This window comes from Triturus cristatus, chromosome 5_1 (genome assembly GCF_964204655.1).
Source record: "Triturus cristatus chromosome 5_1, aTriCri1.1, whole genome shotgun sequence".
Taxonomy (NCBI): Eukaryota; Metazoa; Chordata; class Amphibia; order Caudata; family Salamandridae; genus Triturus; species Triturus cristatus.
In genome coordinates this window covers 183,493,418-183,515,293 of record NC_140587.1, presented here as the reverse complement: position 1 = coordinate 183,515,293, position 21,876 = coordinate 183,493,418, and the positions used below count along the sequence as shown (strand labels likewise).

The window sequence follows — 21,876 nt, the reverse complement described above, 5'->3', positions numbered from 1 at the left end:
CTTGCTGGTGAGATCAGAGTTGTCTAGTGGGAGACATTTCAACTCATTGCAAGGTAGCCAGAGGGTTATTATGCCAGCTGCGAAAAAAGTGTACCATGCTGATTACAAAGTGCATAGATGTAAATAGGTCAATGGGTTACTGCTCTTCTGTTACTTGCAGCTTATAAGTTAAAATCCTAACAGAACAGTGAATTTATAACTGTCATCAAAGAACTGCATGCACTGCAAAGTGAAGACTAGAGGAGATTTTACAGTTGCAAAAAACGTTCATCTGGATGGAAATCGACTGTTTTATTTAAGAGCATCCCCAACTATAGTTTTCTGTTTTCAATTCTGTGTTTGTGCTTCTGGGGCCCAAGCACTCTTTAGCAATGCTGCCTACCAATATGCATGACTTGTGACTCCTACACTCTGTAGTCCTCTGTATTATGTAACATTTCCTTTACACCAATGTATACACTTATGATTGATTGTCTCTGTAATTTGTGTGTGATGCCAAGTGCTTGGACACCTTACACTGGTATGTGTGACACTTTTTAACTAATTAAATGCATCTGACCATTAGTGGTTATGGAGCCTTAAGGGACACTGAAAAGGGTGGTGGCGAGGGAATCCGCATCACTCAGCCTTACCTCAACATCACCTGAGCACCGTCTTGGCATCAACACAGCACCACCTCCTCATCAGTCCACCACCAGTGTAGCACCAACTCAACATTAGCACAGCACCACCTTAACATCAGCACTGCACAGCACTATCTCAGCATCAGTGCACCACCACCAATGCAGCCTCACCTCAGCATCAGCGCACCACCAACTCAGCATGGCACCAACTCAACATCACTCAGCACCACCTCAGCATCAGCACAGCACATCAGCATCAACACAGCACCACCTCATCAGTGAGCCACCACCAGTGCAGCACCAACTCAGCATCAGTGCTACACCAGTGCAGCACCATCTCCTCATTAGCACAGCACCACCTGAACACCACCTCCTCAGCCCCATCTCAGCATCAGCACAGCACTACCTCCTCATCAGCGCAGCACCATCTCGGCATCAGCACAGCACTACCTCCTCAGTGCACCACCAACTCAGCACCAGCACAGCATCAACATCAGCACAGCACCATTTCAGCATTAGTACAAAACCATCTCTGCATCAGTGCACCACTACAAGTGCAGCACCACCTCAGGACCCATGCAGCACCACTTCAGCATCAGCGCAGAACCAACTCAGCATCACTCGGCACCTCCTCAGCACCAGCGCAGCACCATCACCTCAGCATGACAACACTGCTCATCATCACTCAGCACCACCTCAATATCACTCAGCACTACCAACTCAGCATTAGCACAGCACCACCTCTACATTTGCATAGCACAATATACACATCAGTGCACCACCACTTCAGCACATCACCACATCACCATGACTTAGCACCAACTGAGCACCAGCTCAGCACCACACAAGCACCAATGTAGCAGCACCACCTCAGCATGACTCAGCACCACCTCAACATTAGCACAGCACTATCTCCGCATCAGTGCATCACCACCAGCTCAACACCAAAGCAGCCCCACCTTAGCAGCAACACAGCGCAATGCAACACCACTTCAACATCAGTGCAGCATTACCTCAGCACAGCACCAACTCATCACCCAGCACCACCTGAGAACCAAATCAGACCCCGCGCAGCACCACCACCTCAGCCTAACTCAGCACCACCTCAGTCCTACTCAGCACGACCTCATCATCACCTCTGCATCATCTACTCATCAGTTCACCACCAACTCAGCATCAGTGCAGCACCACCTCAGTACCAGCACAGCACAACCTAAACATCAGCACATCACCATTTCTTCATCAGTGCACCACTACTACCTCAGCAGCAACTCAGCACTCATGCAGCACCACCTCAGCATCAGCAGAGCATCACCTCAACACAGCACTGCCTGAACACCAGCACTGCACCACTACCTCAGCATGACTCAGTGCCAATGCGTCACTCAGCACCACCTCAGCATCACTCAGCACCACCTCAGTAACATTCAGTATCACCTCCATACCTGTACACAACTACCTCACCATCACTTAGCACTACCTGAGTTTCATTCAGCATCACCTGAGCATCACATCTGTACCAGCACACCACCACTTCAGCATTACTCAGCACCACCTCAGTGTGCCCTCAGAATCTGGCATCTGTTGATTCTCTCCTAGTGTCTGTCTGCTGCTTGTGTTGTAATTCAGGTGCTATTTCTCAAACTACACACTCCTATTGTTTATGTCCCTGCATAACAAAAAAAGCTATAACAAGCATTACAACAGGCAGGAGGAGGTCGCCGGCATTGCAAGGACAACATTTTTTTTTTGATAATTCTTTTTTTAAAAGAGTCATTCAATTGCACACAATACCACATAATTCCATTACACCAATCCACACCACACAATTTCACACTACACAATCCCACAACTTACAAGTCCAATCCAACCCACATATTTGGTACACACCACATACATCCACTCCAATCCATAGCACTTAGGTAAGAGACATTTCAATCAATTAATCAGGGGTTTGTCAAAATGTGACTCCTCACTCGTAAGGGTCTCAAGGCGCTAGGGTTGGGGGGGGGGGATGAGGGTTCCATTCCATCAAGGAGGGGGTCTGTCGAAGAGCCAGGTTTTGAGGTTTCTTGCGAAGATGTTGTCTGTCTGAGGTGGAGCGGAAGGGCGTTCCATGCTTTGGCCGCGAGGGAGGAGAAGGAGCGGCCTCCTGATCTGGTCTTTCTGGTGTGGGGGACCACGGCGTAGGAGAGCTGGGCTGATCTTGGGTCCTTTGAGGTGCGTGGAATTTGAGTCGGTTGTTCAGGTATTCTGGTCCGGTGCCGTGGAGGGGCTTGTGTGCGTGGGTGAGTATCTTGAAGGTGATTCTCGCCTCGACGAGGAGCCAGTGGAGTGTGCGCAGGTGCTGGGAGATGTAGCAGTGTTTTGGCAGGTTGAGGACCAGTCTTGTGGTGACGTTCTGGTTGTTCTGTAGCATTTACAATGCCAATAGCTCCAACTCTTTCCTTTTTTAAAAACAACTCAGATCTGATGCTTTGCTCCTACCTATTTGTTCTTTTGTGTCACCAAAAACGCAAAGTTATACTCAAAGTTCCATGCTACACAATTCAGTTCCACACATTTCCAACCCACATCACATAATTTAACACCAAACCACATAATACAACTAAACACCACAATGACACAACACCACATACATCCAATCCACACCACACAATTCCACAAGCTTCCGCAAAATTCAACTGCACACCACATAATTAAACTGCACAAATTACCACTCCACACAATCCCACTACACATAATGCCACTACACTGAATGCCACAAAATTGCTAACCATATATTTCCACAGCACACCATGCCACATAATGCCACTACACAAATCCACTTCACACCACACAACTACACTCCACACAATTACACAACTAACTAATCCAATCCAACCCACATAGTTCCACTACACACAACATACACACACTCCATAACACATAATTAAAATACATTGCCATTTACAATGCCAATAGCTGCAACACAAACAAATGCGAGACCTATTGCATTTCCAATGCTTGTTACACTTGGTAACCCCCTCTGGGCATTGATTGCAACTCATTAGTACCAGTTTAACGTTCAATTATTACAATAAGAAACAGAAAGGTGCCCTCGCTGCGGGGCAACAGGTGTCATCACATTTTTTTGTAACTTTTGAACCGTTTGAGCTAGAATTCTTATTTTTTGGTTAAAACTTGTAGATTAGGCAGCAGATGATGGCATATGTGTCAAATGTGGCAAATCTATAATTATGCTAAAATCCTCATGGCCGCACAATCGCCTAATTCCAGTGGCTCTGCGCATAATGCACTAGCAAAAGAAAGAATGAATGTTGACAGAGGCATGAGCCAGCAAGGGAAGCACAAGCTGCACAAGCATTGCTGCACAAGCCTCAAAGACATGAAAAAAAAAACTAATAAAAGAACACAAGTAAGTGTTATTAACATTGCAAATAAGTCACAACACACACCTATTTCCAGTATATTCAGGGAAATGAAGATGCCAGTCCACTTCCCAGATTCTTCTTAGGCTGAAATAAGTGAAAGCTACAACGAGCCTTGGACTGATGACAAGCCTGTGTAGTTAAAATGGGGCACCATGTCAACTGGCCAATTCTAACCCCCTGTGTACCAGCAGCTTAGAGGTGGAGGAAAGGGTTACATATGAGTCTGGTAGAATCTACAAATGATTTCTAACTCTAAATCAAAAGGCAAGGAGAGAGGTGGTGGGAGTCTGACTGTAACCTCCTGCCGCCAGATTCTAAGTGGAGGCTTCAGTGTGGTATCCTGACAGTACATGGAGGCTGACGCATGGGTCCAGAGAAGCTGCTTGGTGGCCTTAGATAGACTTCTACCTGGGGTGGGGTGTACTGTGGAGCTAGGTTTTAAAGGTAGCCATGCCCTTTGTTCTCCCTGGAGCTAGGTATGGTGCAAAGGATTTTGAATCTTCAATCCTCAAGAGCCAATGGAGGAGACTTTCAAGGCTGTGTCACATTTTCAGAGTTTTAGACGGACAACCTTATAAGACCTTGGCAGGCAGACCTCTCCTGCCATGGGGGCAGAGGTCAGTACCTTTTCCACCCAGGCACAGGGCTTTCGACCACATTTAGAGATCCCCGTCTAACTGGCATGGATCTGTCTGCTGTGAAGTGAGAGGCCACACCACCATGCCATCTAGACGCTGGAGTTTGTTTTCTCTAAACAAAAATTAAATGAACCCAATTCACAGGGAGCTTTTCCCTACACATAAGAGACATTTAACAATTTAGCTGCCTGTTCTGCATTGCCTTGCATGGCAGACACTCAGACCAGAAAAATACGTGACAGATTTCTTGCCCTCAGTAGGATGATTTTCACTGCAGCTCAGTAGTTCTGTTTCGGATGGACTGCTGGGTAATGGTTACCACCAGCAGAGGCTCCGCCAACAGAACCAAGGGGCATATATACAAGGACTGACGATAACTATCGCTAACATTAGCTAGCGGCAATTTTTTTATCTCCATGTACCGACGAAAACTATCGCCATGCTTGTGACGTATTTACAAGCCTTCGCAATAGTTTCTCATCTCGGCGGAAATTGTCAACGTTAACAGCGTTACGGCGATAAAAATCTTGTCGCTAACGTGAAAAAAGTGGCGGCATTGCAGTCAGCGGCCAGAAACTGTATGCTAATTAGTGTGACGCTACTTTTTTTCATGGTTGGCTGGAAAAGCGACTACAGAACGCCCTCGAAATATCACAAACATAATTTTGTTTTTTAATTCTGAAAAACCATGGAGGAAGCTAGACCCAGTACTGCAGGAGACAACCCCCAAAACAGCCAGGAGGACCAGCCAGAGACCCAGGAGAAGGGCAAGGGTAAGAGGAAAACCAGGTTCAGCCAGCAGGAAAACCAGGTCCTGATTGCGGAGGTGACAGAGAAACAACACCAGCTCTTTGTCAGCTCCACTGTATCATTGGGGACAAAAAAGTTCAATATGGCTGTCCATTGCAGTCAAGGTGAATGCTGTCGGAGAGGTGAGGAGGACAATGAACAACTGTAAGAAGCGCTGGCATGATGCTAAGCGCAAGACCAAGGAGAAACTGTTGGCCAATCGCAAGGCAGCACTGCAGACCTGAGGTGGGAGTCCAGCTCCACAGGAGGAGCTGGATGCGTTGGAGGAGCAGGTGTCCGCAGTCATCTGCGAGGAGTCGTGTTTGGAGTCCAGGGACAGGATAGTGCTGAGCATGACCAGCTACATCAGCAACAGGGTGAGTAACAACCAGGGACTGGGGGGACGGGGTGGATGGGTCAATGTCACTCATGCACAATTAAATATCTCCCAGTGCACACCCACAATGACTGCAGATCTTGTCCCAGATACTCTTGTCCCTGGGGTTATAGACAGAAATCACCCTAGTCAACAAATATATTGCAAGACACATATTGGTGGGGTCACAGACTTGGAAATCTGCACAGAAAAGTAATTCAAAATATAGCCAAAGATTTATATCAGACCACAAAATAAGGGCAACAAGAAAGAGCAAAGGGGCACATTGCCTGGAGATACGTCAGGGTGTCAAAATGCCCCCCTTGCCTCAACACCATGAACATACAATTTGTCTGCACAGGGCTGCATCTCTTTGGTGACAATATGAGGATGCACTGTGAACGCGACTGATTGTGTGCATACGTGAGCATGCCACCACCAATGTTAGCACACATGCTCCATTGTGCACGTGTGTCTGAGTTGTGTGCAAGAATGTGTACGTGCAGTAAGGTCCCCCTTCATGCACATGTACAATCTTCAAATCAACTCAGACACCCTTGCACAATGGTGCATGTGTGCTGACATTGGTGGTGGCATGCTCACTTATGCACATAATAAGTCGCGTTCACAGTGCATCCTCATATTGTCGTCAAAGAGATGCAGCCCTGTGCAGACAAATTATATGTGCGTGGTTTTGAGGTAAGGGTGCCATTTTGACACCCTGCCTCATCTCCAGGCACTGTGGCCCTTTCCTTGTTCATGAGATGCAGCCCTGTGTACACCAAGTAAGAAAGCATGTAGTGAGTCTGCATACCATAAACACATGCATTGTCACAACATAGTGATCATGCAGCCTTCTGTCTAAAAAGGTTCATGTCCCACAATGCACACATTCAGCACAGTTGAGTCAAAATGTGATGTCATACCATAAGTAGGGGGGACATGTCTTCAACAGTACAGTGCATGTACTACGCATATCAGGAATGTTTTACTACATGTCTTGTCTGTCTACCATACTCACAGAAGTAAAAAGTCCCTGTAAAGAAGTATGACAAGTCAAGTATGACACCAAGCAAGAATATCAATTTAGCACCAAAGAATGTCAAATGGGTAAATGGTACCATCACCCCTTAGGTCAAAATGCACTCCTCTACTCTCAAGTGTACACATGTGCCATACCGAAAACAGTATTCTACATTAGTCCTGGTGTGAGTTGCCCATTACACCTTGATGTGCATGTAAACAAGTATTTTGGGAAAGTCAACAGTGTCAATGAACAAATATGCAATCATGTCTGTTATCGTCCGCACAGAAACTCCAGCATCCAATAATCTGTAACAGGACAGCATGTATCATCCATGTGACCATCTGCGTGGCATATTCCCAAACACACATCACCCTGCCAATCTCACCTGATGTGATGTTGGAGGGGGTGATAGGGCCTGATCACCACTAAAAAGCCTTTGGAAATCCACAGCCCTCGAATCTAAGCCCTCTTACACACTACACGTGGTGTCAACATTGATGGTAATGGGTGTTGTTACTGTCTGTTCAGCCTGCAACAACAATAGAAAGTCACGCTGCATCATACTCACAACGGTTAAGCCAACAGGAGGGCAGTAAGCAATGCATGCACAGAAAAACATGACTGACGGCATGCACACAAGAGAAAACACAATAGCCAAAGCTATTTGGATGTATTTGTGTACTGCGTTGTGCAGCACACATAGAAACAGCAATTAGTCCATCATTGCCATTGTGCCTGAAGGGGTCCCTCCTCACACATAAACATTCTTGCACCAAACCCATGCACATGTGCACTAACCAGCAAAGCTGCCTGTCTGTGAGCCGCACTGACAAGGCAAGTGACAGTGCATGATGAAATGCATGCCTGCACCATAAACATGTAAACATGGTGCAGGTCACGGTCACTGAGTGGCTGAGTGTGGAGTTCATCCTTAAAGGAGCAGGTCACAGTCTGTCACTTCCTCATGTTCATACAACCCCTGATGTAAGAAAGACATCTGCTGGCCAACAATGCACAAGTGTCCCAACTGTGACCAAGACCCATATTTAGTCAAGCTTGCAACATGTCACTATTGGAAATGCACATAAGTGAAAGGGAAACTGGGGGAAAGGGATAAGGGGCAGTAAAACCAAAGATGTACTATACCTGCAGATCAACATGCATCCATTAAGATGTCATCATTCCCTTTGACTAACAAAATGAACAAGTATCTACACTGTGTGTATCATGGCAAACCAAGCTTACCTCCCTGCCCATGTCATGTGGCACATCACATCAACCCAGATCACAACAGCGGGATAGCCCTAATCATGGCACAACAACAATCCTGTTGCATTGCCAACAGCAAAGTGTGGCACCATGCAATTCATCCCTCCAAAAAAGGGGAGCAATCTTGAAAAAGTATCAGGGTGTACTCAGTAGGGGTGACTCTTCCACAATGCAGTGCACAGACATATAAATCTGAGCTAATCAACAATGACAACAATGTGGTACAAACTGCATCACTGTCACTACTGAACAGAGGACACAACTGGTGCTGCATGTGTGTAGAAATTGGTCACTCACATTTAGCATACTTGTAAACTGTAAGATGATAATTTACAACTATGTTGTAATGAAAACATGACATGAAGGCAAGTATGTTATAGATAGGTTTATTCTCTTCAGCACATAGCGACGCAGAGTCCCTTATGCCTCATCCAGCAGCAACTGCCAAAGTGACTGGTCGCGAGGAACACCGCACAACCATAGAACGTTAGCACAGAAAGGTTCTAAAGAGGCGTGCGGCCTCAAACATCAGTGAAATCATAAAATACTCCCCTTTCTTCTACACACAGGTAGAATCCAACAATAAAGAAGAATAGGCATAAAAGAATAGGAAAGAAGCAGAGGGAACAAAAGAAGAAGAGAAAGAAAGGTGCGTGGGGCAAGGGCATTGAGCAATAATGCAACAAGGAATAAGGACTAACCCACCAGGAAATATTGCAAGTGGTGAGGAGGTCTCTTGACCCGCAAAGGTCTCTGACACATTTGTGTAGCTTGAGAGAGGTGTAAATCTTGACATTCATCACTGAGACTCTGGCGAACACCCAAGTTGTCACCACTTGGACCAGTCACTCTCATCTCCTCACAAGGACTAGAACTGTTCAATAATTGGTGATCATACGCCAACATATAACCTGAACAAGAATCTCTACCCACAATAGTTCTGGGTGGTTTGTCTAGTGAGCAGTCTTGGCCACTCTGCGCAGATTCCACTTCTCTCCATTAGTCAACACAACGTGCCACTGGTGAACCTTTTTAACTTGGAAAGGACCGCAGAACTTACACAAACCTTTGATCCAACTACCAGATCTGACTTTGACCCAATCACCTGCTTGAAGATTGGTGGAGGACTTCAACTGGGAATGAACGAGATTGGGTGCAGAAGTGGGTTTAGATATATCACCAACACACACACACTTCCCTTCCAATAACTCTCTGACCCAAGAGGGTACTATCCTAGTAGAGGGTTTCCTTCAACTCATGGCAACAAAAGGAACTACACATGTAGTAGAATTTTCAGTGGTACGGTAAGCTCACACTAATTCATTCAAGGTTTCGTCAACATCCAGGTTATTGGCGAGAGCAAGACGTTTTGCATCTTTAATCAAACGTTTGGCTCTCTCCACGATACCATTGGATTGGGGATTATAAAGTGCAGTGAGAGAATGTTTAATCCCACAATTACGTAAAAATTCACACATTTCACCAAAAGTCAACTGTTATAAGAACAGTGAGATAACCTTCTTCTTTAAAAATACTGCGCAACACTTTTATGGTGACTCTAGGAGTAATTTTAGAAAGAAGGTACACAATCAACCATCTAGAGTGAACATCCATGGCAGCCATTCCGAATCTCTTGTTGGAATTAACCCCTGGCATAGGTCCAATGAAATCAAGGCAAACACTATGCCAAACTACACCAGGATCATGGTTGAAACTCGGAACAGACTGTGGCCCAACCTTCAACCTCTTCTCACACTCACTGCACCTTTCAACCCAATCGACCACCTCACCATCCATTCCCGGCTACCAGAATTCGCTCCTCAATCTTTTTTTTGTAATAGTTTACCCCAGGTGTCCTTCATGGGCTATGTCAAATAACCTCGTTCAAATGCCAAACGGAGGAACAATCTTAACAACCCGCATAACAATCTTGTCAGCAACAATGGATAATTCATTGATAACGGCATTAAAAGGTCTCACATTACAATGCAAAGTGCTCTCTCTTCGCCCGCATTTGAGTATGAGGTTGAGAACGGACTTAAGAACCTCATCTTGCAACATAGCATTCACCCACTCTTCTTTGCTTACCACTCCACAACTCCATTGAACAACATCTTCCAAACTAGAAATTGCTCCTTCCCTTGCACTCTTTGTCACACCAATTTTATCCAGTTTCTACCACTCCAAAGGCAAACGCAACAAGCAGCCTGCTTGAACATTACGTCAACCAGAAATGAACTCAATCTGGAAGTTGTACTCTTGCGACCTAGAGGCCAGTGGAGCTAGTCTGGCTGACCCTTTACCTGCCCCACCTGGTGACAAAATCATTAGCAGGGGCTTGTGATCAGTACCGAGAAGAATCTTTCGCCCCCAAACATACGTTCTGAAGTATTCGACACCCCAGGTGGCAGCTAAAGTTTCTTTTTCAATTACAGAATAATGACGTTCAATAGTTGTCAAGGTATGTGAAGCAAACGCCACAATTGTTTCAGAAGTCCCGTCATTCTGAGACAAGACAGCTTCAATACCAGTGTCACTGGCATCAACTGTAACAATGGTTTTGGCGTTAACATCAAAAGGCACAAGAATCCCTGCATCACAAATTTCAAGCTTGATGTTTTCAAAACAAGTGTGCTGATCTGCTCCCCAAGTAAAGTTTGCACCCTTCCTCATAAGTATTTTCAAAGGTTCTGTTTTACTTGCAAAGTTCTTCACAAACTTGGAATAATACTCAATTAACCCAAGGAAGGAACACAATTGATCCCTATTGCTTGGAATAGGAGCCAACCTTATGGAAGCAAGCAAATCTCTTTTGAGTTTAACACCTTCAGCAGAATGGGAGTGTCCCAAGTATTCCACCTCCCTATCAAGGAAAGCACATTTTTCCCTACGTAGTGTTAAACCAGACTCCAAAAGCCTTGCAAGAGCTTCCTTTAACGCCAAGTTGTGACTTCTCTCGCTATCACCAAATACCAGGATATCATACTGGAAGTAGATAATATTTTTCAGACCTTTAAACACTTCCGACATCATCATCTGAAAAACACTAGCAGCCGAGGACAATCCAAAAGGCATCCTAGTGAATTGGAAGATACCTTCCATGGTAATAAAGGCTGTCAAGTGTTTAAAGGAGTCATGTAACCGTATTTGGTGATAAGCGTGACGAAGGTCCAGTTTTGAGAAAAAATTTAGCACCTTGCAACAATAAGATTAGCTAATTTTTGTTAGTTAGGGGAAAGGTATCGGGAATTATATTTTGATTTAAACTCCACAACACAGAAACGTAAATTTCCATCTGCCTTCTCTGTGATGACAACAGGAGAAACCCAAGCAGAACACTCAACAGGTTCAATAACCCCATTGGATAACATTTCATCCAACATCTTCTTGACTTCACCCCTCACCATAATGGGAACTTTTCTGAGCTTATGCTGAACGGGGATAGCTACAGACTTTAGTTTTATTTCGTGAACATAACCTTCTAGGTTTCAAAGTTGATCTCTGACCACCTCCTTACCTCCCTCCAAGATGTCCTCAACAGTGAGGTCATCCACCACCATCACCTGTTTAACACCATTGGGGTCAATCTTAAAATGCAGGTCATACTGGTGGTACCAACCCAAGATGGGAGGCCCCGAGTCAGCCACGTAAACTTTTCCCTTTTCCCAGACCTATTTTTTTTTTAAATGTCCGCCAAAATTTAACCCAGTATGTCTATCTGCTCTCCTTGATAGCCACCTGGATTTATAACAAACTCTTATTGGGCCATTCTTGTCGATAAATCCTCTTAGGTACGATGGTGTATAACAACCCTGAATCTACCATGAGGTCAACTTTTTTGTTTGCAATGACAAATTCTGCCTTGGACCTGTGTCTTCTCTTTTCATCTGAATGTGAAGAACTAGTAAGAAGTACCTCTTCATTGTTACCTACTTCAACTTGAGAAGGTTCAACACAAAGAATTCTGTCAGCCTAGACACACACTCACTAAAGTGTGTCTCCTCAGACAACAAGGCCACCTTTCCTTTGTTGACTTCTCTACACATTCTAGCTAAATGACCGTTAGGGTCACACTTCCTGCACTCTTCGATAATGGCCCAGCAATCTTTTGAATCTGTTGTATGATAAGTGCTACCACACTTGCCACACATCTTATTACCAAACTTGATAGTATACAACCTGCTGCCAGAAGAGCTCTTTCCTCCTTTAACAGAAAATCTGGTGGACGCAGCCACCTCCCCTTCACTTCCCTCCACTACAGATGTTTCCCCTTCACCAGTAATGTTCAATTTCAAATCTCTTCGATCCATCTCCATCATAAAGAACTCTGACTCTTCCACTATCTTTGCTATATCAAAGGCATCCTTTAGAGTAGGGTCTTTGGCATCCCACAACTGGTCTTGATTTTTTCTGCTTGTGCATTGCACGATCAGTTGTTCCCGTATCATTTCCTCAGCCATGGGGCCAAATTTACATTTGAGGGAGAGTTCCCGTAGTCTTGTAACAAAGTCAACAATCGATTCACCAACTCTCTGTGGTTGAGTATAGAATTTGAACCTCCTCATGACAACATTAGTCTCCTTCGCAAACCTTTTCTCCAACCTTTTGCGTGCTTCTTGATAGACATCTTCAATGGGTTGACCACGTTCATTAGTGACAACAGGAAGGTACTTGAAAATGTGTTGACCCTTTTTACCCAGATTGGTAAGTAAAATCGCCCTTTTCCTACTGGAGCTAAAATCTTGAGCATCTAACGCTTCCAGGTAGTTATCAAAGATGTCAATCCACTCATCCCATTCTATACTGGACCTACCTAGTTGAGTGAGAAAATGAGGAGGAGAAGAAACCGCTGTGACATCCAATGCTGTGACAGCCATGTTTAAATGTAGAATGTCAACAAAAGGAAAAAAATAAAATAAAGAAGTAATGTGTACACTCTAGCAGTCCAAGCCATGCTGTCTTTGACTTTTGCGGTAAACTAGCAAAGGGTTCAGCACACAAAGATCGACTTCTCCTTTAGTCACATAAAACCGATAAATTGCAACTTGAGTTAATCTTGACTCAGTTACAAGAAATTGCCACCGGTACTTCCCAACAGACAGTAAAAGCCTGTCTGTTTAAAAAAAGAAAACTCCTCCACCGTAGGCGTGTCTCATTCAGCTGCTCTGCAAGTTCACATGCATCTTCCTCAGAACAACCGATTTTCCTCACCAGGTATGCACTCTGACACCACAAAACATCTTCCATCCACCAGCTATAACTTAAAGTTGTGTTCTGAACCATTCGTCAGACCCTGATGCGGCGCATTTGGGGTCGCTTCATACACCTTCATACCGCTCAGCACTTCCACCTTTGTTACGGTGCTATACACCTCTACTCCGTAGAACAGTGCTCTCCACAAACAGGCAAACACTAATGCAGAGCATTGGGGGTCGCTTCACACACCTTCTTACCCCTCAGCACTTCTCTCTATGTCACGGTCCCACACGCCTCTACTCCGTTGAACAGTGCTCTCCACAAACAGGCAAACACTAATACGGCACGTTGGGGGTTGCTTCACAAATCTTCTTAGCCGTCAATATTGCAATGCTTCACGCCTCTTCAACTCAGCAGTAGAGTAATTAGGACATGGCACACGTGGATTCTCAGCTGCGCACTATGTGCCTCGCTGACTAAAACTCGTTGCCAAAAACATGTTGTAATCACAACATGACACGAAGACAAGTACGTTATAGATAGGTTTATTCTCTTTCTCTTCAGCACATAGCGACGCAGCATCCCTTACGCCTCAGCCAGCAGCAACTGCCACACTGCTGGTCGCGAGGAACACCGCACAACCATAGAATGTTAGCACAGAAAGGTTCTACAGAGGCGCGTGGCCTCAATCATCAGTGAAATCATAACAAACTATAACGTCACATCCGTGATGTTGTACAATGAATCACTATCCGGCATGTAATAGGCATATCCTCCTAAACATTCTGAATGGACATTGTCATGCAGGCTGCTTGTAAACTTATCCAATGCATGATCATACTTGAAACAAACATACAACTGCATCTTCCCTTTACATTGCAGAGGGAGAAACATAACCTCCTGTACAGCAGCCTGTCCAATTCTTCAATGATGAAGATGAAGACCTCGCAACCATCAACCAGGACACCCTCCAACAGCTGCTCTATTCAATTAGCATCCCATCTCCGGAAGCAGGGTTATCCATCAGCGTCCTGGAAACTCCACCCCCAGCACAAACCACCCAGCAGCAAGCACCTACCACCACAGCTGTCTCCCAGGACCTTGAGGACCCACTTCTGGCATTTCAATGTCGTGCGGTAGAGGTACAGCAGGAGCTGGCTGGTCAGGTGCTGGTGTGGTTTGACAACCTTGCTGCCAAATTAGCTGGGTGTCTCAGTGCCATTCGGGACCACCTACAGACCATCACAGACACCCACAGTCCGCTCCATGCTATCCTTCATTCCGTGGCTTACATCACTGGAGTACTGACTCAGAGACAAGAACAACTGTCCAGTGACATTGGCTCCAGCGATGTCAGCAAGGAGTTTCATTACACATGCGAATGATCAATGGAGAACATTGAGCAGATGCAAGTCTCACAAATGGCTGCCACGGCTGCACACCACAGAGACGTTGCTGGAATCTTCCATGCCCTGCAGCTGCTCATCACAGCAGTGCTGCCTCAAGGTTTGGCACGTATGAATGCTGCTGCTGCTTCAACATCCACATCTCAGCCCCCTGATGTGTCAGTGCCTCACAGTGCCGCAGCCAATCTACCACCACGCACACGGGAGGCACATGACACATCAGAGGATGAAGATGTGGATGAATCTGCATTATTGCAAAGAAGAAAGCAGTAGCATTCATCCATGCCAAATGGACTGTTTCTCCTGTCCCCAGATTCACTCTGCAACACTCACCTTGGACCTCGATATGGACTACCATAATTTGTGTTGTTCCCAATGACACTGCAATTAGCCTGCTGACTGAACTCTGCGTCTTCCTCTGGACATGTTACCCCCAAAGGATTCTGTCAGGCCCTCCACTGTGCATCTAGGGAATGTGGGGGTTGTTTGACCAAGTACTGGGCTAGTCTTCACCAAAGTCAATGCACATGAAAATAAAAATATTTAAGTCACACAGATGTGTGTTGCCTATGACCATTCAGGTATAGAACTCTTAAAAAATGTTGGGCCAGTGAATCCATCAAAACGTACACCGAGGGACATATGATAAATGTTCGTGTTTAACTGCGTCCCAGATAGGCAGTGAGATGACCAGGTATGTGTGAACTAGCCGTGCCCTAATTGCTCAAATACAACATTCTTGCAAGATTCCAACATTGCCCTACATACATGATGGGAATAGGCATGTGCGGAAATATGTCCAAGTCAGTCGCATGCCACAAGTAGTGTGTCCATTTAGCATTGCTAACAAGTCTCACTTGGCAGATCTACTCACACTCAACAGGGTGGACAAAGCTTGTTGTGATGGGGTTCATTGCATGTCACATTCCAAGATGGAACACATCATATTCCCATAGATGAAGATTCGCAATGGCACATATCTACCACCTGCTATTGGAACCACAATGTCTGTTTCAGTGAAGTTGTGTTGGCAATAGGTACTTATCCTAAAGTGCAAGTCCTAAGTCATCCACTTCCCGTGGGTTAACAATGCCTTGGAAATAAGGAACCTTCTCATGCTGTACTCACTGTGAAAGGAGAGGGAAATCTGGCCAGGGATGTGTAGTGCACTGCAATCAGCATATAGTCAGATGCTGTACCACCATTTCAAGGGTGGCATCACTATGAGGCAATGCCAAAAGTAACAGCTAGGAAAAGTGATCATACTCACTGGCACTACAGAGAGCAATGCTACATTCACCCTCCTGTTTTCTGCAGAACTGTGTTCTGCCTTAAGCCATGCACATTTGATCAGCAAAATGACAACATTCTGCATGGGCACGAAGGTGAGCCTCCCTGCACAGGAACATCCAATTTCCATAGTGCTGACACACTTGCACTACGCAGCAAGGGTGCCTATGTCTGTGCATGATAGATGGACTCTGCGCCAAGCTCATGTGAAATGCAGGTTGGGGCCATAATCTGGGGAACACCGCGCATTCATCCATCTTCATGATGGATAAGAGTTGCAATGTCAATGTTTGCTCAAGGCCATGTTCCTCCATTGTGTTGTACATGGGCAACAATGTGCTGTCCAACTCTGTGAGTCACACATAATATGTTAAACTTCACAAAAGAGTGTCCCTAGCCAAGGGCATAACTCCTACTTGCCACCCTGTAATCTATGCAAGTTTCCTGTGCTCAAATCAAATGGATCCTGACACTTTCCCTCCAGCTAAGTAACATGTATGACAACACACCACACATTCAAATGATTGTTCTGTGATTGAATAAGTTGCATACAAGGTAAAAAGCACCACTCCACCATACCACTTCTGACATAAGTGCAACCAGAATTCAAAACCAGTAAACATTTATTATTAATTAACAAAATGAACTACCCTAAACTAACACTAAGCACTACTACAACTAACCTAATCTTGATTAGTGAATCCTAATCTAAACTATATACCGTAGCTAATCCTAAACGTGCATCAACATATCTAAGATATCAACTCCCCTTCCACCCTTAAAGCACACCAGAAGGTAGGACAAATACATCTCAGCTAAACATAAACTAACTGCACAGTTATCCTACACAAATATATATATTTTTGGTTTGTATTATTATATTACAACAAATACATCTACCCCCCACCCAAAGGAAAAGGAAACTTATACCCAAATACTACAAGAGAATAAAAATATAAAACTATGTTAAAACTACACTACCCAACACTGAAAAAACGTACCTAGCACTAACTATTAATATGAAAAAACATTGGGGGAATGGAGAAAAGGGGGATGGGTCACTATTGTTCAGGGTCAAAGTGGGAGACCCAGGGCAGCCTTAATGTCCTGCAGGTGGGTGGTGTGCTCCACCATTTCCCGTTCAATTTGTGCCAGTCTATTGTTCATGTCCATCATGCAGTGACGGTCCCTTATGGTAAATCCAACTACTTGTTTTGGTGCTGTAGATGGCATTGTCCCTTGTCCGTGTGACTGTGAGGGGGCACCAGATTGTGTGCCGGATCCAGACGCAGCAGCTTGTCTGTGTGGTGTCTCGGGTGATGTGCTGATCTCTGTCCATGCCGGAACCCAAGCCTGTCACCAGAAGGGCCTGGTATGGCCTGTGTGTCCCTCGTCATCCGGTGGAGTACTACTTCGGGCACAGACTTCCACCTATTGCTGCCCGGTCAGCTCAGTGCCTCCTCGCCATGTTGCGATAGCCTTTGGCCACCCTGCGTATATACAGATATTGGTCTTTCCTGACTTGAAACGCGTGGACCTCCTCTGGCGACATGTCTGTAGAATGGGAGCAATGACAATATGTGAGTCCTGATGACTATGTGAATGTTCTCCATTTAATTCTGAAACACAAGGTCAGTGAAACATGGGAGCCTACACTGTAACGAAAGATTGTGAAGTTCGAAAGTGACATGGACAATGCAATATTGATTTAAGGATCAGTTACAAAATGATGGGGACACTGACATAACAGTGGATGATATTTGACATGTAGTATCACAACACAATGAGACTGTCAGTGTCAAATGATGGTGCTGTCACATACCCTGACTGAGGGAGACATGTACAAGTAATTGGAGCAGAGAGGCATAAGCCATCCAGGTGTAGCGCCTCGCTCCTCCACTTCTGTAACACAGGGCTTCACCATATGTACAATAATGTGGTGCAGCCCTGCGTGTCCCCGGCGAAGGCGTGAAGTTTTTCAACTCAGCGCCAACACAGGCACCCTTGCACAAGAGTGCAAGGGTGTCTGTGTGCAGGGAAGGATTGTTTATGTGTAGGAAGGTGTCCCTTCCTGCACATGAACAATTCTAGAAAAGCCCTACTGTCACTTTCATTTGTGCTGCATCAAGCAGCACACATGGAAGCGTCAAAATCACTTTAACTTTTTTCATTTTATTTGTACTTGCACAGTAAGGGACACCTTCCTGCACAGAATCAAATTATGCAATTGGTGATGTAGTGATGGCGAAAGACAGCCGCGGTCCATGCAGGTAACATCAGTGGGGCGGTGGGGCGGTGGGGCCGAGTAAGGGGGTATTTCAAGGGACGATGCAGAGGGAAAATTAATTATTTGTTTAATTTTCCCTCTGCATCGTCCCTCAAAATCCCCCCTTACTCCGCCCCACCGCCCCACTGCTGTTACCTGCACAGACCGCAGCTGGCGAGTGGGGCTTGTACATTTGCCCATGAGTCTACCAGGGGGATGACCCCAAGGAGACAGCTTGACAACACTGTTGCAGTGCCAAAACATAGCAATTAGATACATAGGGCCATCTTTGCTAGGTGGTTAGGGGCGTGCCATTGGTATCCTTAGCTTAAACCTACGCCCTGCAACTTCTGGAAAACTGGTATGCAGCATACCTACAATAGTACTGTGCAGACCTGTGTCTGACCCCGCACAGGCTGAAAAACACTACCTCCTCGTGACTAATCTGGCCCACTTGCACAGTTATCTCTGGTCATACTCATCACCATCACCACTCACATGTCTCCTCTCCTGACTGTACGCTCTGTAATCCACATGCATGTGCTGTAGTGACAGAACCCATTGATATTTCTTGCATGTATATCACTGACTGGGGATGTGCAAAGTTACATCCGAAAGACATATGCATTGCACTATCTTAAGTTACTGATTGGTTCACACTTCACAACTCCACGAAACATCATGAGACTGGAGGCAAGGTACATGTGATACACACCCATACTGCATACTACTACATACTGGATTTTAGCCAGACATTCATCACATCTCATAGACAATATTTAATGGGTGAACTCACCAGTGGCCTGTGGGTCCCTAAACGTGTCAATGTCCCCCTGTGTGATCAGTGGTCTGCCAGCTGTGAGATATGAAACGAAACGTGTGTTAGTATCAGACGTAAATTCACACACATGTCCTATTCATCATCCGATAAATCAACATTAATGACAATGCTCTGTAACTGTACTGTTGCAGTTCAGGTTGCATACATGAGTGTGTCTACTTTGCCTGTTATTCCTACAAGACATGATAATGCAGAGTTTGGCAACACAAGACAATACTGCGTTCACATTTGTACATCTTGCACACGCTACTTGCGTGACACATTCCCAAGGCCCCGTTTCTCCTAACATCATCATGTTCTCAATGGTCTGTTAACAATAGCATCGCTGCAGCTCGCACCAGGTTGTGTTACAACTATTGATGGTGGATGACATTCTGTAGGTGTCCTATTTTAAATGAACAATTTTTCCTATCTCATCAAACGTTACACAAAACCTAGGTACAAGGGCAGCGTACATAGGAGGCAGCGCCAAAAATTAAGGTCAGGGAAAACCTGATCCTAACTTCGCTATTCTTTTTTGCTTTTTCCCATGTGTGCTGCCTTGTTCAGCATACACGGAAAAAGCTAAATGCCTTGGATTGTTTATGTACAGGAAGGTTACCGTTCCGGTACATGAACAATCTTTGCCCTGCACACAGACACTCTTGAACCATGGTGCAAGGGTGCCTGCGTTGGCACTACACTGCTAAGTGTCACGCCAGCTCAGGGAGAAACGCAATCCTGTACCATATGCTTGTAAATATGGTGCAGCCTTATTTTTCTGAAGTGGCAAAGTTAGGCTTGAAGGCATGACAGCTAACACCTCACTCCGCCACTTTCTTGAACATATACCCCATTGTGTTACAGACAGCATTTTTTATTTGTTTCAAAAGTGTTCAGTTAACAATTTTGAGGTTGTACTTAGCACATTGTAGGCCAATGAGGACTCCCAGGTGGTCCAACATGTAACCCTCACGGCCTACGCAATCGTGCCATCGGTGCTTCCATTGTTGGGCAGTCCTGTCCACACCAAAGATCCGCAGCATTTGATTCCTCACATGTTCCTCACATGCACTCTCAACCATCAAGGGCAGGTAGTTCTTAACAAGCCAAAGGAAGCCCCCAATGCTCCCTCCAACATCCTGCCCTCCCTACCCACACCCACCATCTCCCAGAATACACCTAAATTCATTCCTACAAAAATGAAGCCCAAATATCTACCTCAACAACTATTAATAATGTAAATTACACCTTGAACAAACACCCGAAAAGATTTAGTACAAGACGCAAAAAACACGTAAAGACAAATACACAAGTCTTCGGAGAGACACCAGGGACAGTTCACAGGACACAACAACACTCTCAAAATCCAAAATCACCAGAACACAACTCCAAACAACTCCAACACTCTCTACAGTCACCAGCAGTGTGCTTGAATGAGAAAGTGAAATTGCACAGTACTCCTACGGCACACAAGATGCATGCTGACATCACTTCCTGTGTGTTTGCGGGCCGTTTTTAGGTCTCGCCTACGCAGCGCACATGCGCTGCATAGGAAAAAGACCTTTAGTAATCGATTCTGTTTTTCAGGCAAAAATGTGCATGCATTGCATTGCTTTGAATGCAACGCGTGCATGTTTGGCGATTCCCTTGCGGGAGCGAGCTTTGAAACCATGTGTTTGTAATTATCATATGGTGCCTGCTCACTCCCACAAGAGAAACAGGCGCAGGCCCCCACCTCTATCCCTTCCCCCTGCTGCCTCCTCCTCTCCTGCCAAACCTGCTCTCGGCTAACTTTCGCGGCCGCGATGATCTTTCAGCGCTTGTTGCCCATGTCTCGGATCTCGTAGAAGTTGTAAACAGAATGAAAGCCCAGCATTAGGCACTCTGTATCAATTAAAAAAAAAGTGCACGCTTCAGATATGCTTCGTTGAACGGGCTCACAATGTGCATCCTTTTACTACAAGCGCCCTTGGTGCCAGCGAGACCGTTGTGCAGCGGGTGCCTGTATTCCAGCAGCAGATGCATGTGTCAGGCTCGGTGGGGTGCACGGGTGCATCGATCCGCTCCCAGTTCAAATTTAGCTCATAATCATGTTCCGACGTAGCGCTCGGAGATAAAAGGGCTCGGGGAGAATGGATTTGGCGTCTGCCAGCCCGCGCTGTCATCATCGGCCGGGCGAGGGCTGGTGCTGTTACCAGGTGACGCTGCCGGCGGGAGGGGGAGCTCTGCGTGTGGAGGGGTTCTGCAGCTGGCCATGGCTGTGTGCGAGGTGCGTCTGAAGTAACCGCACACTGCTCTACCTACACACACCGACCTCCCCACACCAGTCTGAACTTGCCGCACCGTGCAGGGGAAGGGTACTGTGCAGCCGGCCGGCGCTGTGTGTGCGCAGGCTGAGATTGCCGCACACCAGTCTGAAGTTACTGTACACCGATATCAAGTTACCGCACACCGATCTCAGGTTACCGCACCCGGATCTCCATCTTCCGATGGGAGCTGTGCACCCTGCCAGGGCTGTGTGCATGTGGCTGCATCTGAAGTTCTTGCACACCGACCCCCACACTGAGGTCTGTAATGCCCGCGCCACTCTCCACGCACCCGTCTGAAATTACCGCACACAGACCTTCGGGTACCGGAGTGGGCTGTGCAGCCAGCCAGGACTGAGATTGAGTGGCCTGCATCCAAAGTTACCGCACGCTCCGACCACCGCACCCCTGGAGTGGCTGTGACTGGGCAGGT

At 45.9% G+C, this 21,876-nt stretch overlaps 2 protein-coding genes across 6 annotated transcripts in view; both read left to right on the top strand.

The window, feature by feature from the left end:
• LOC146830613 (uncharacterized) overlaps positions 1 to 5,729 on the top strand; it is a 32,757-nt gene extending 27,028 nt beyond the window's left edge. Inside the window, exon 3 of the mRNA XM_085605096.1 lies at positions 5,605 to 5,729. Coding sequence (XP_085461222.1) covers positions 5,605 to 5,729 — 125 coding nt within the window. The remainder of the gene's footprint in view (positions 1 to 5,604) is intronic.
• Positions 1 to 21,876, top strand: part of LOC146830611 (ly6/PLAUR domain-containing protein 2-like) — a 480,941-nt gene that overhangs the window by 68,529 nt on the left and 390,536 nt on the right. The gene's annotated exons all lie outside the window — the stretch shown is intronic.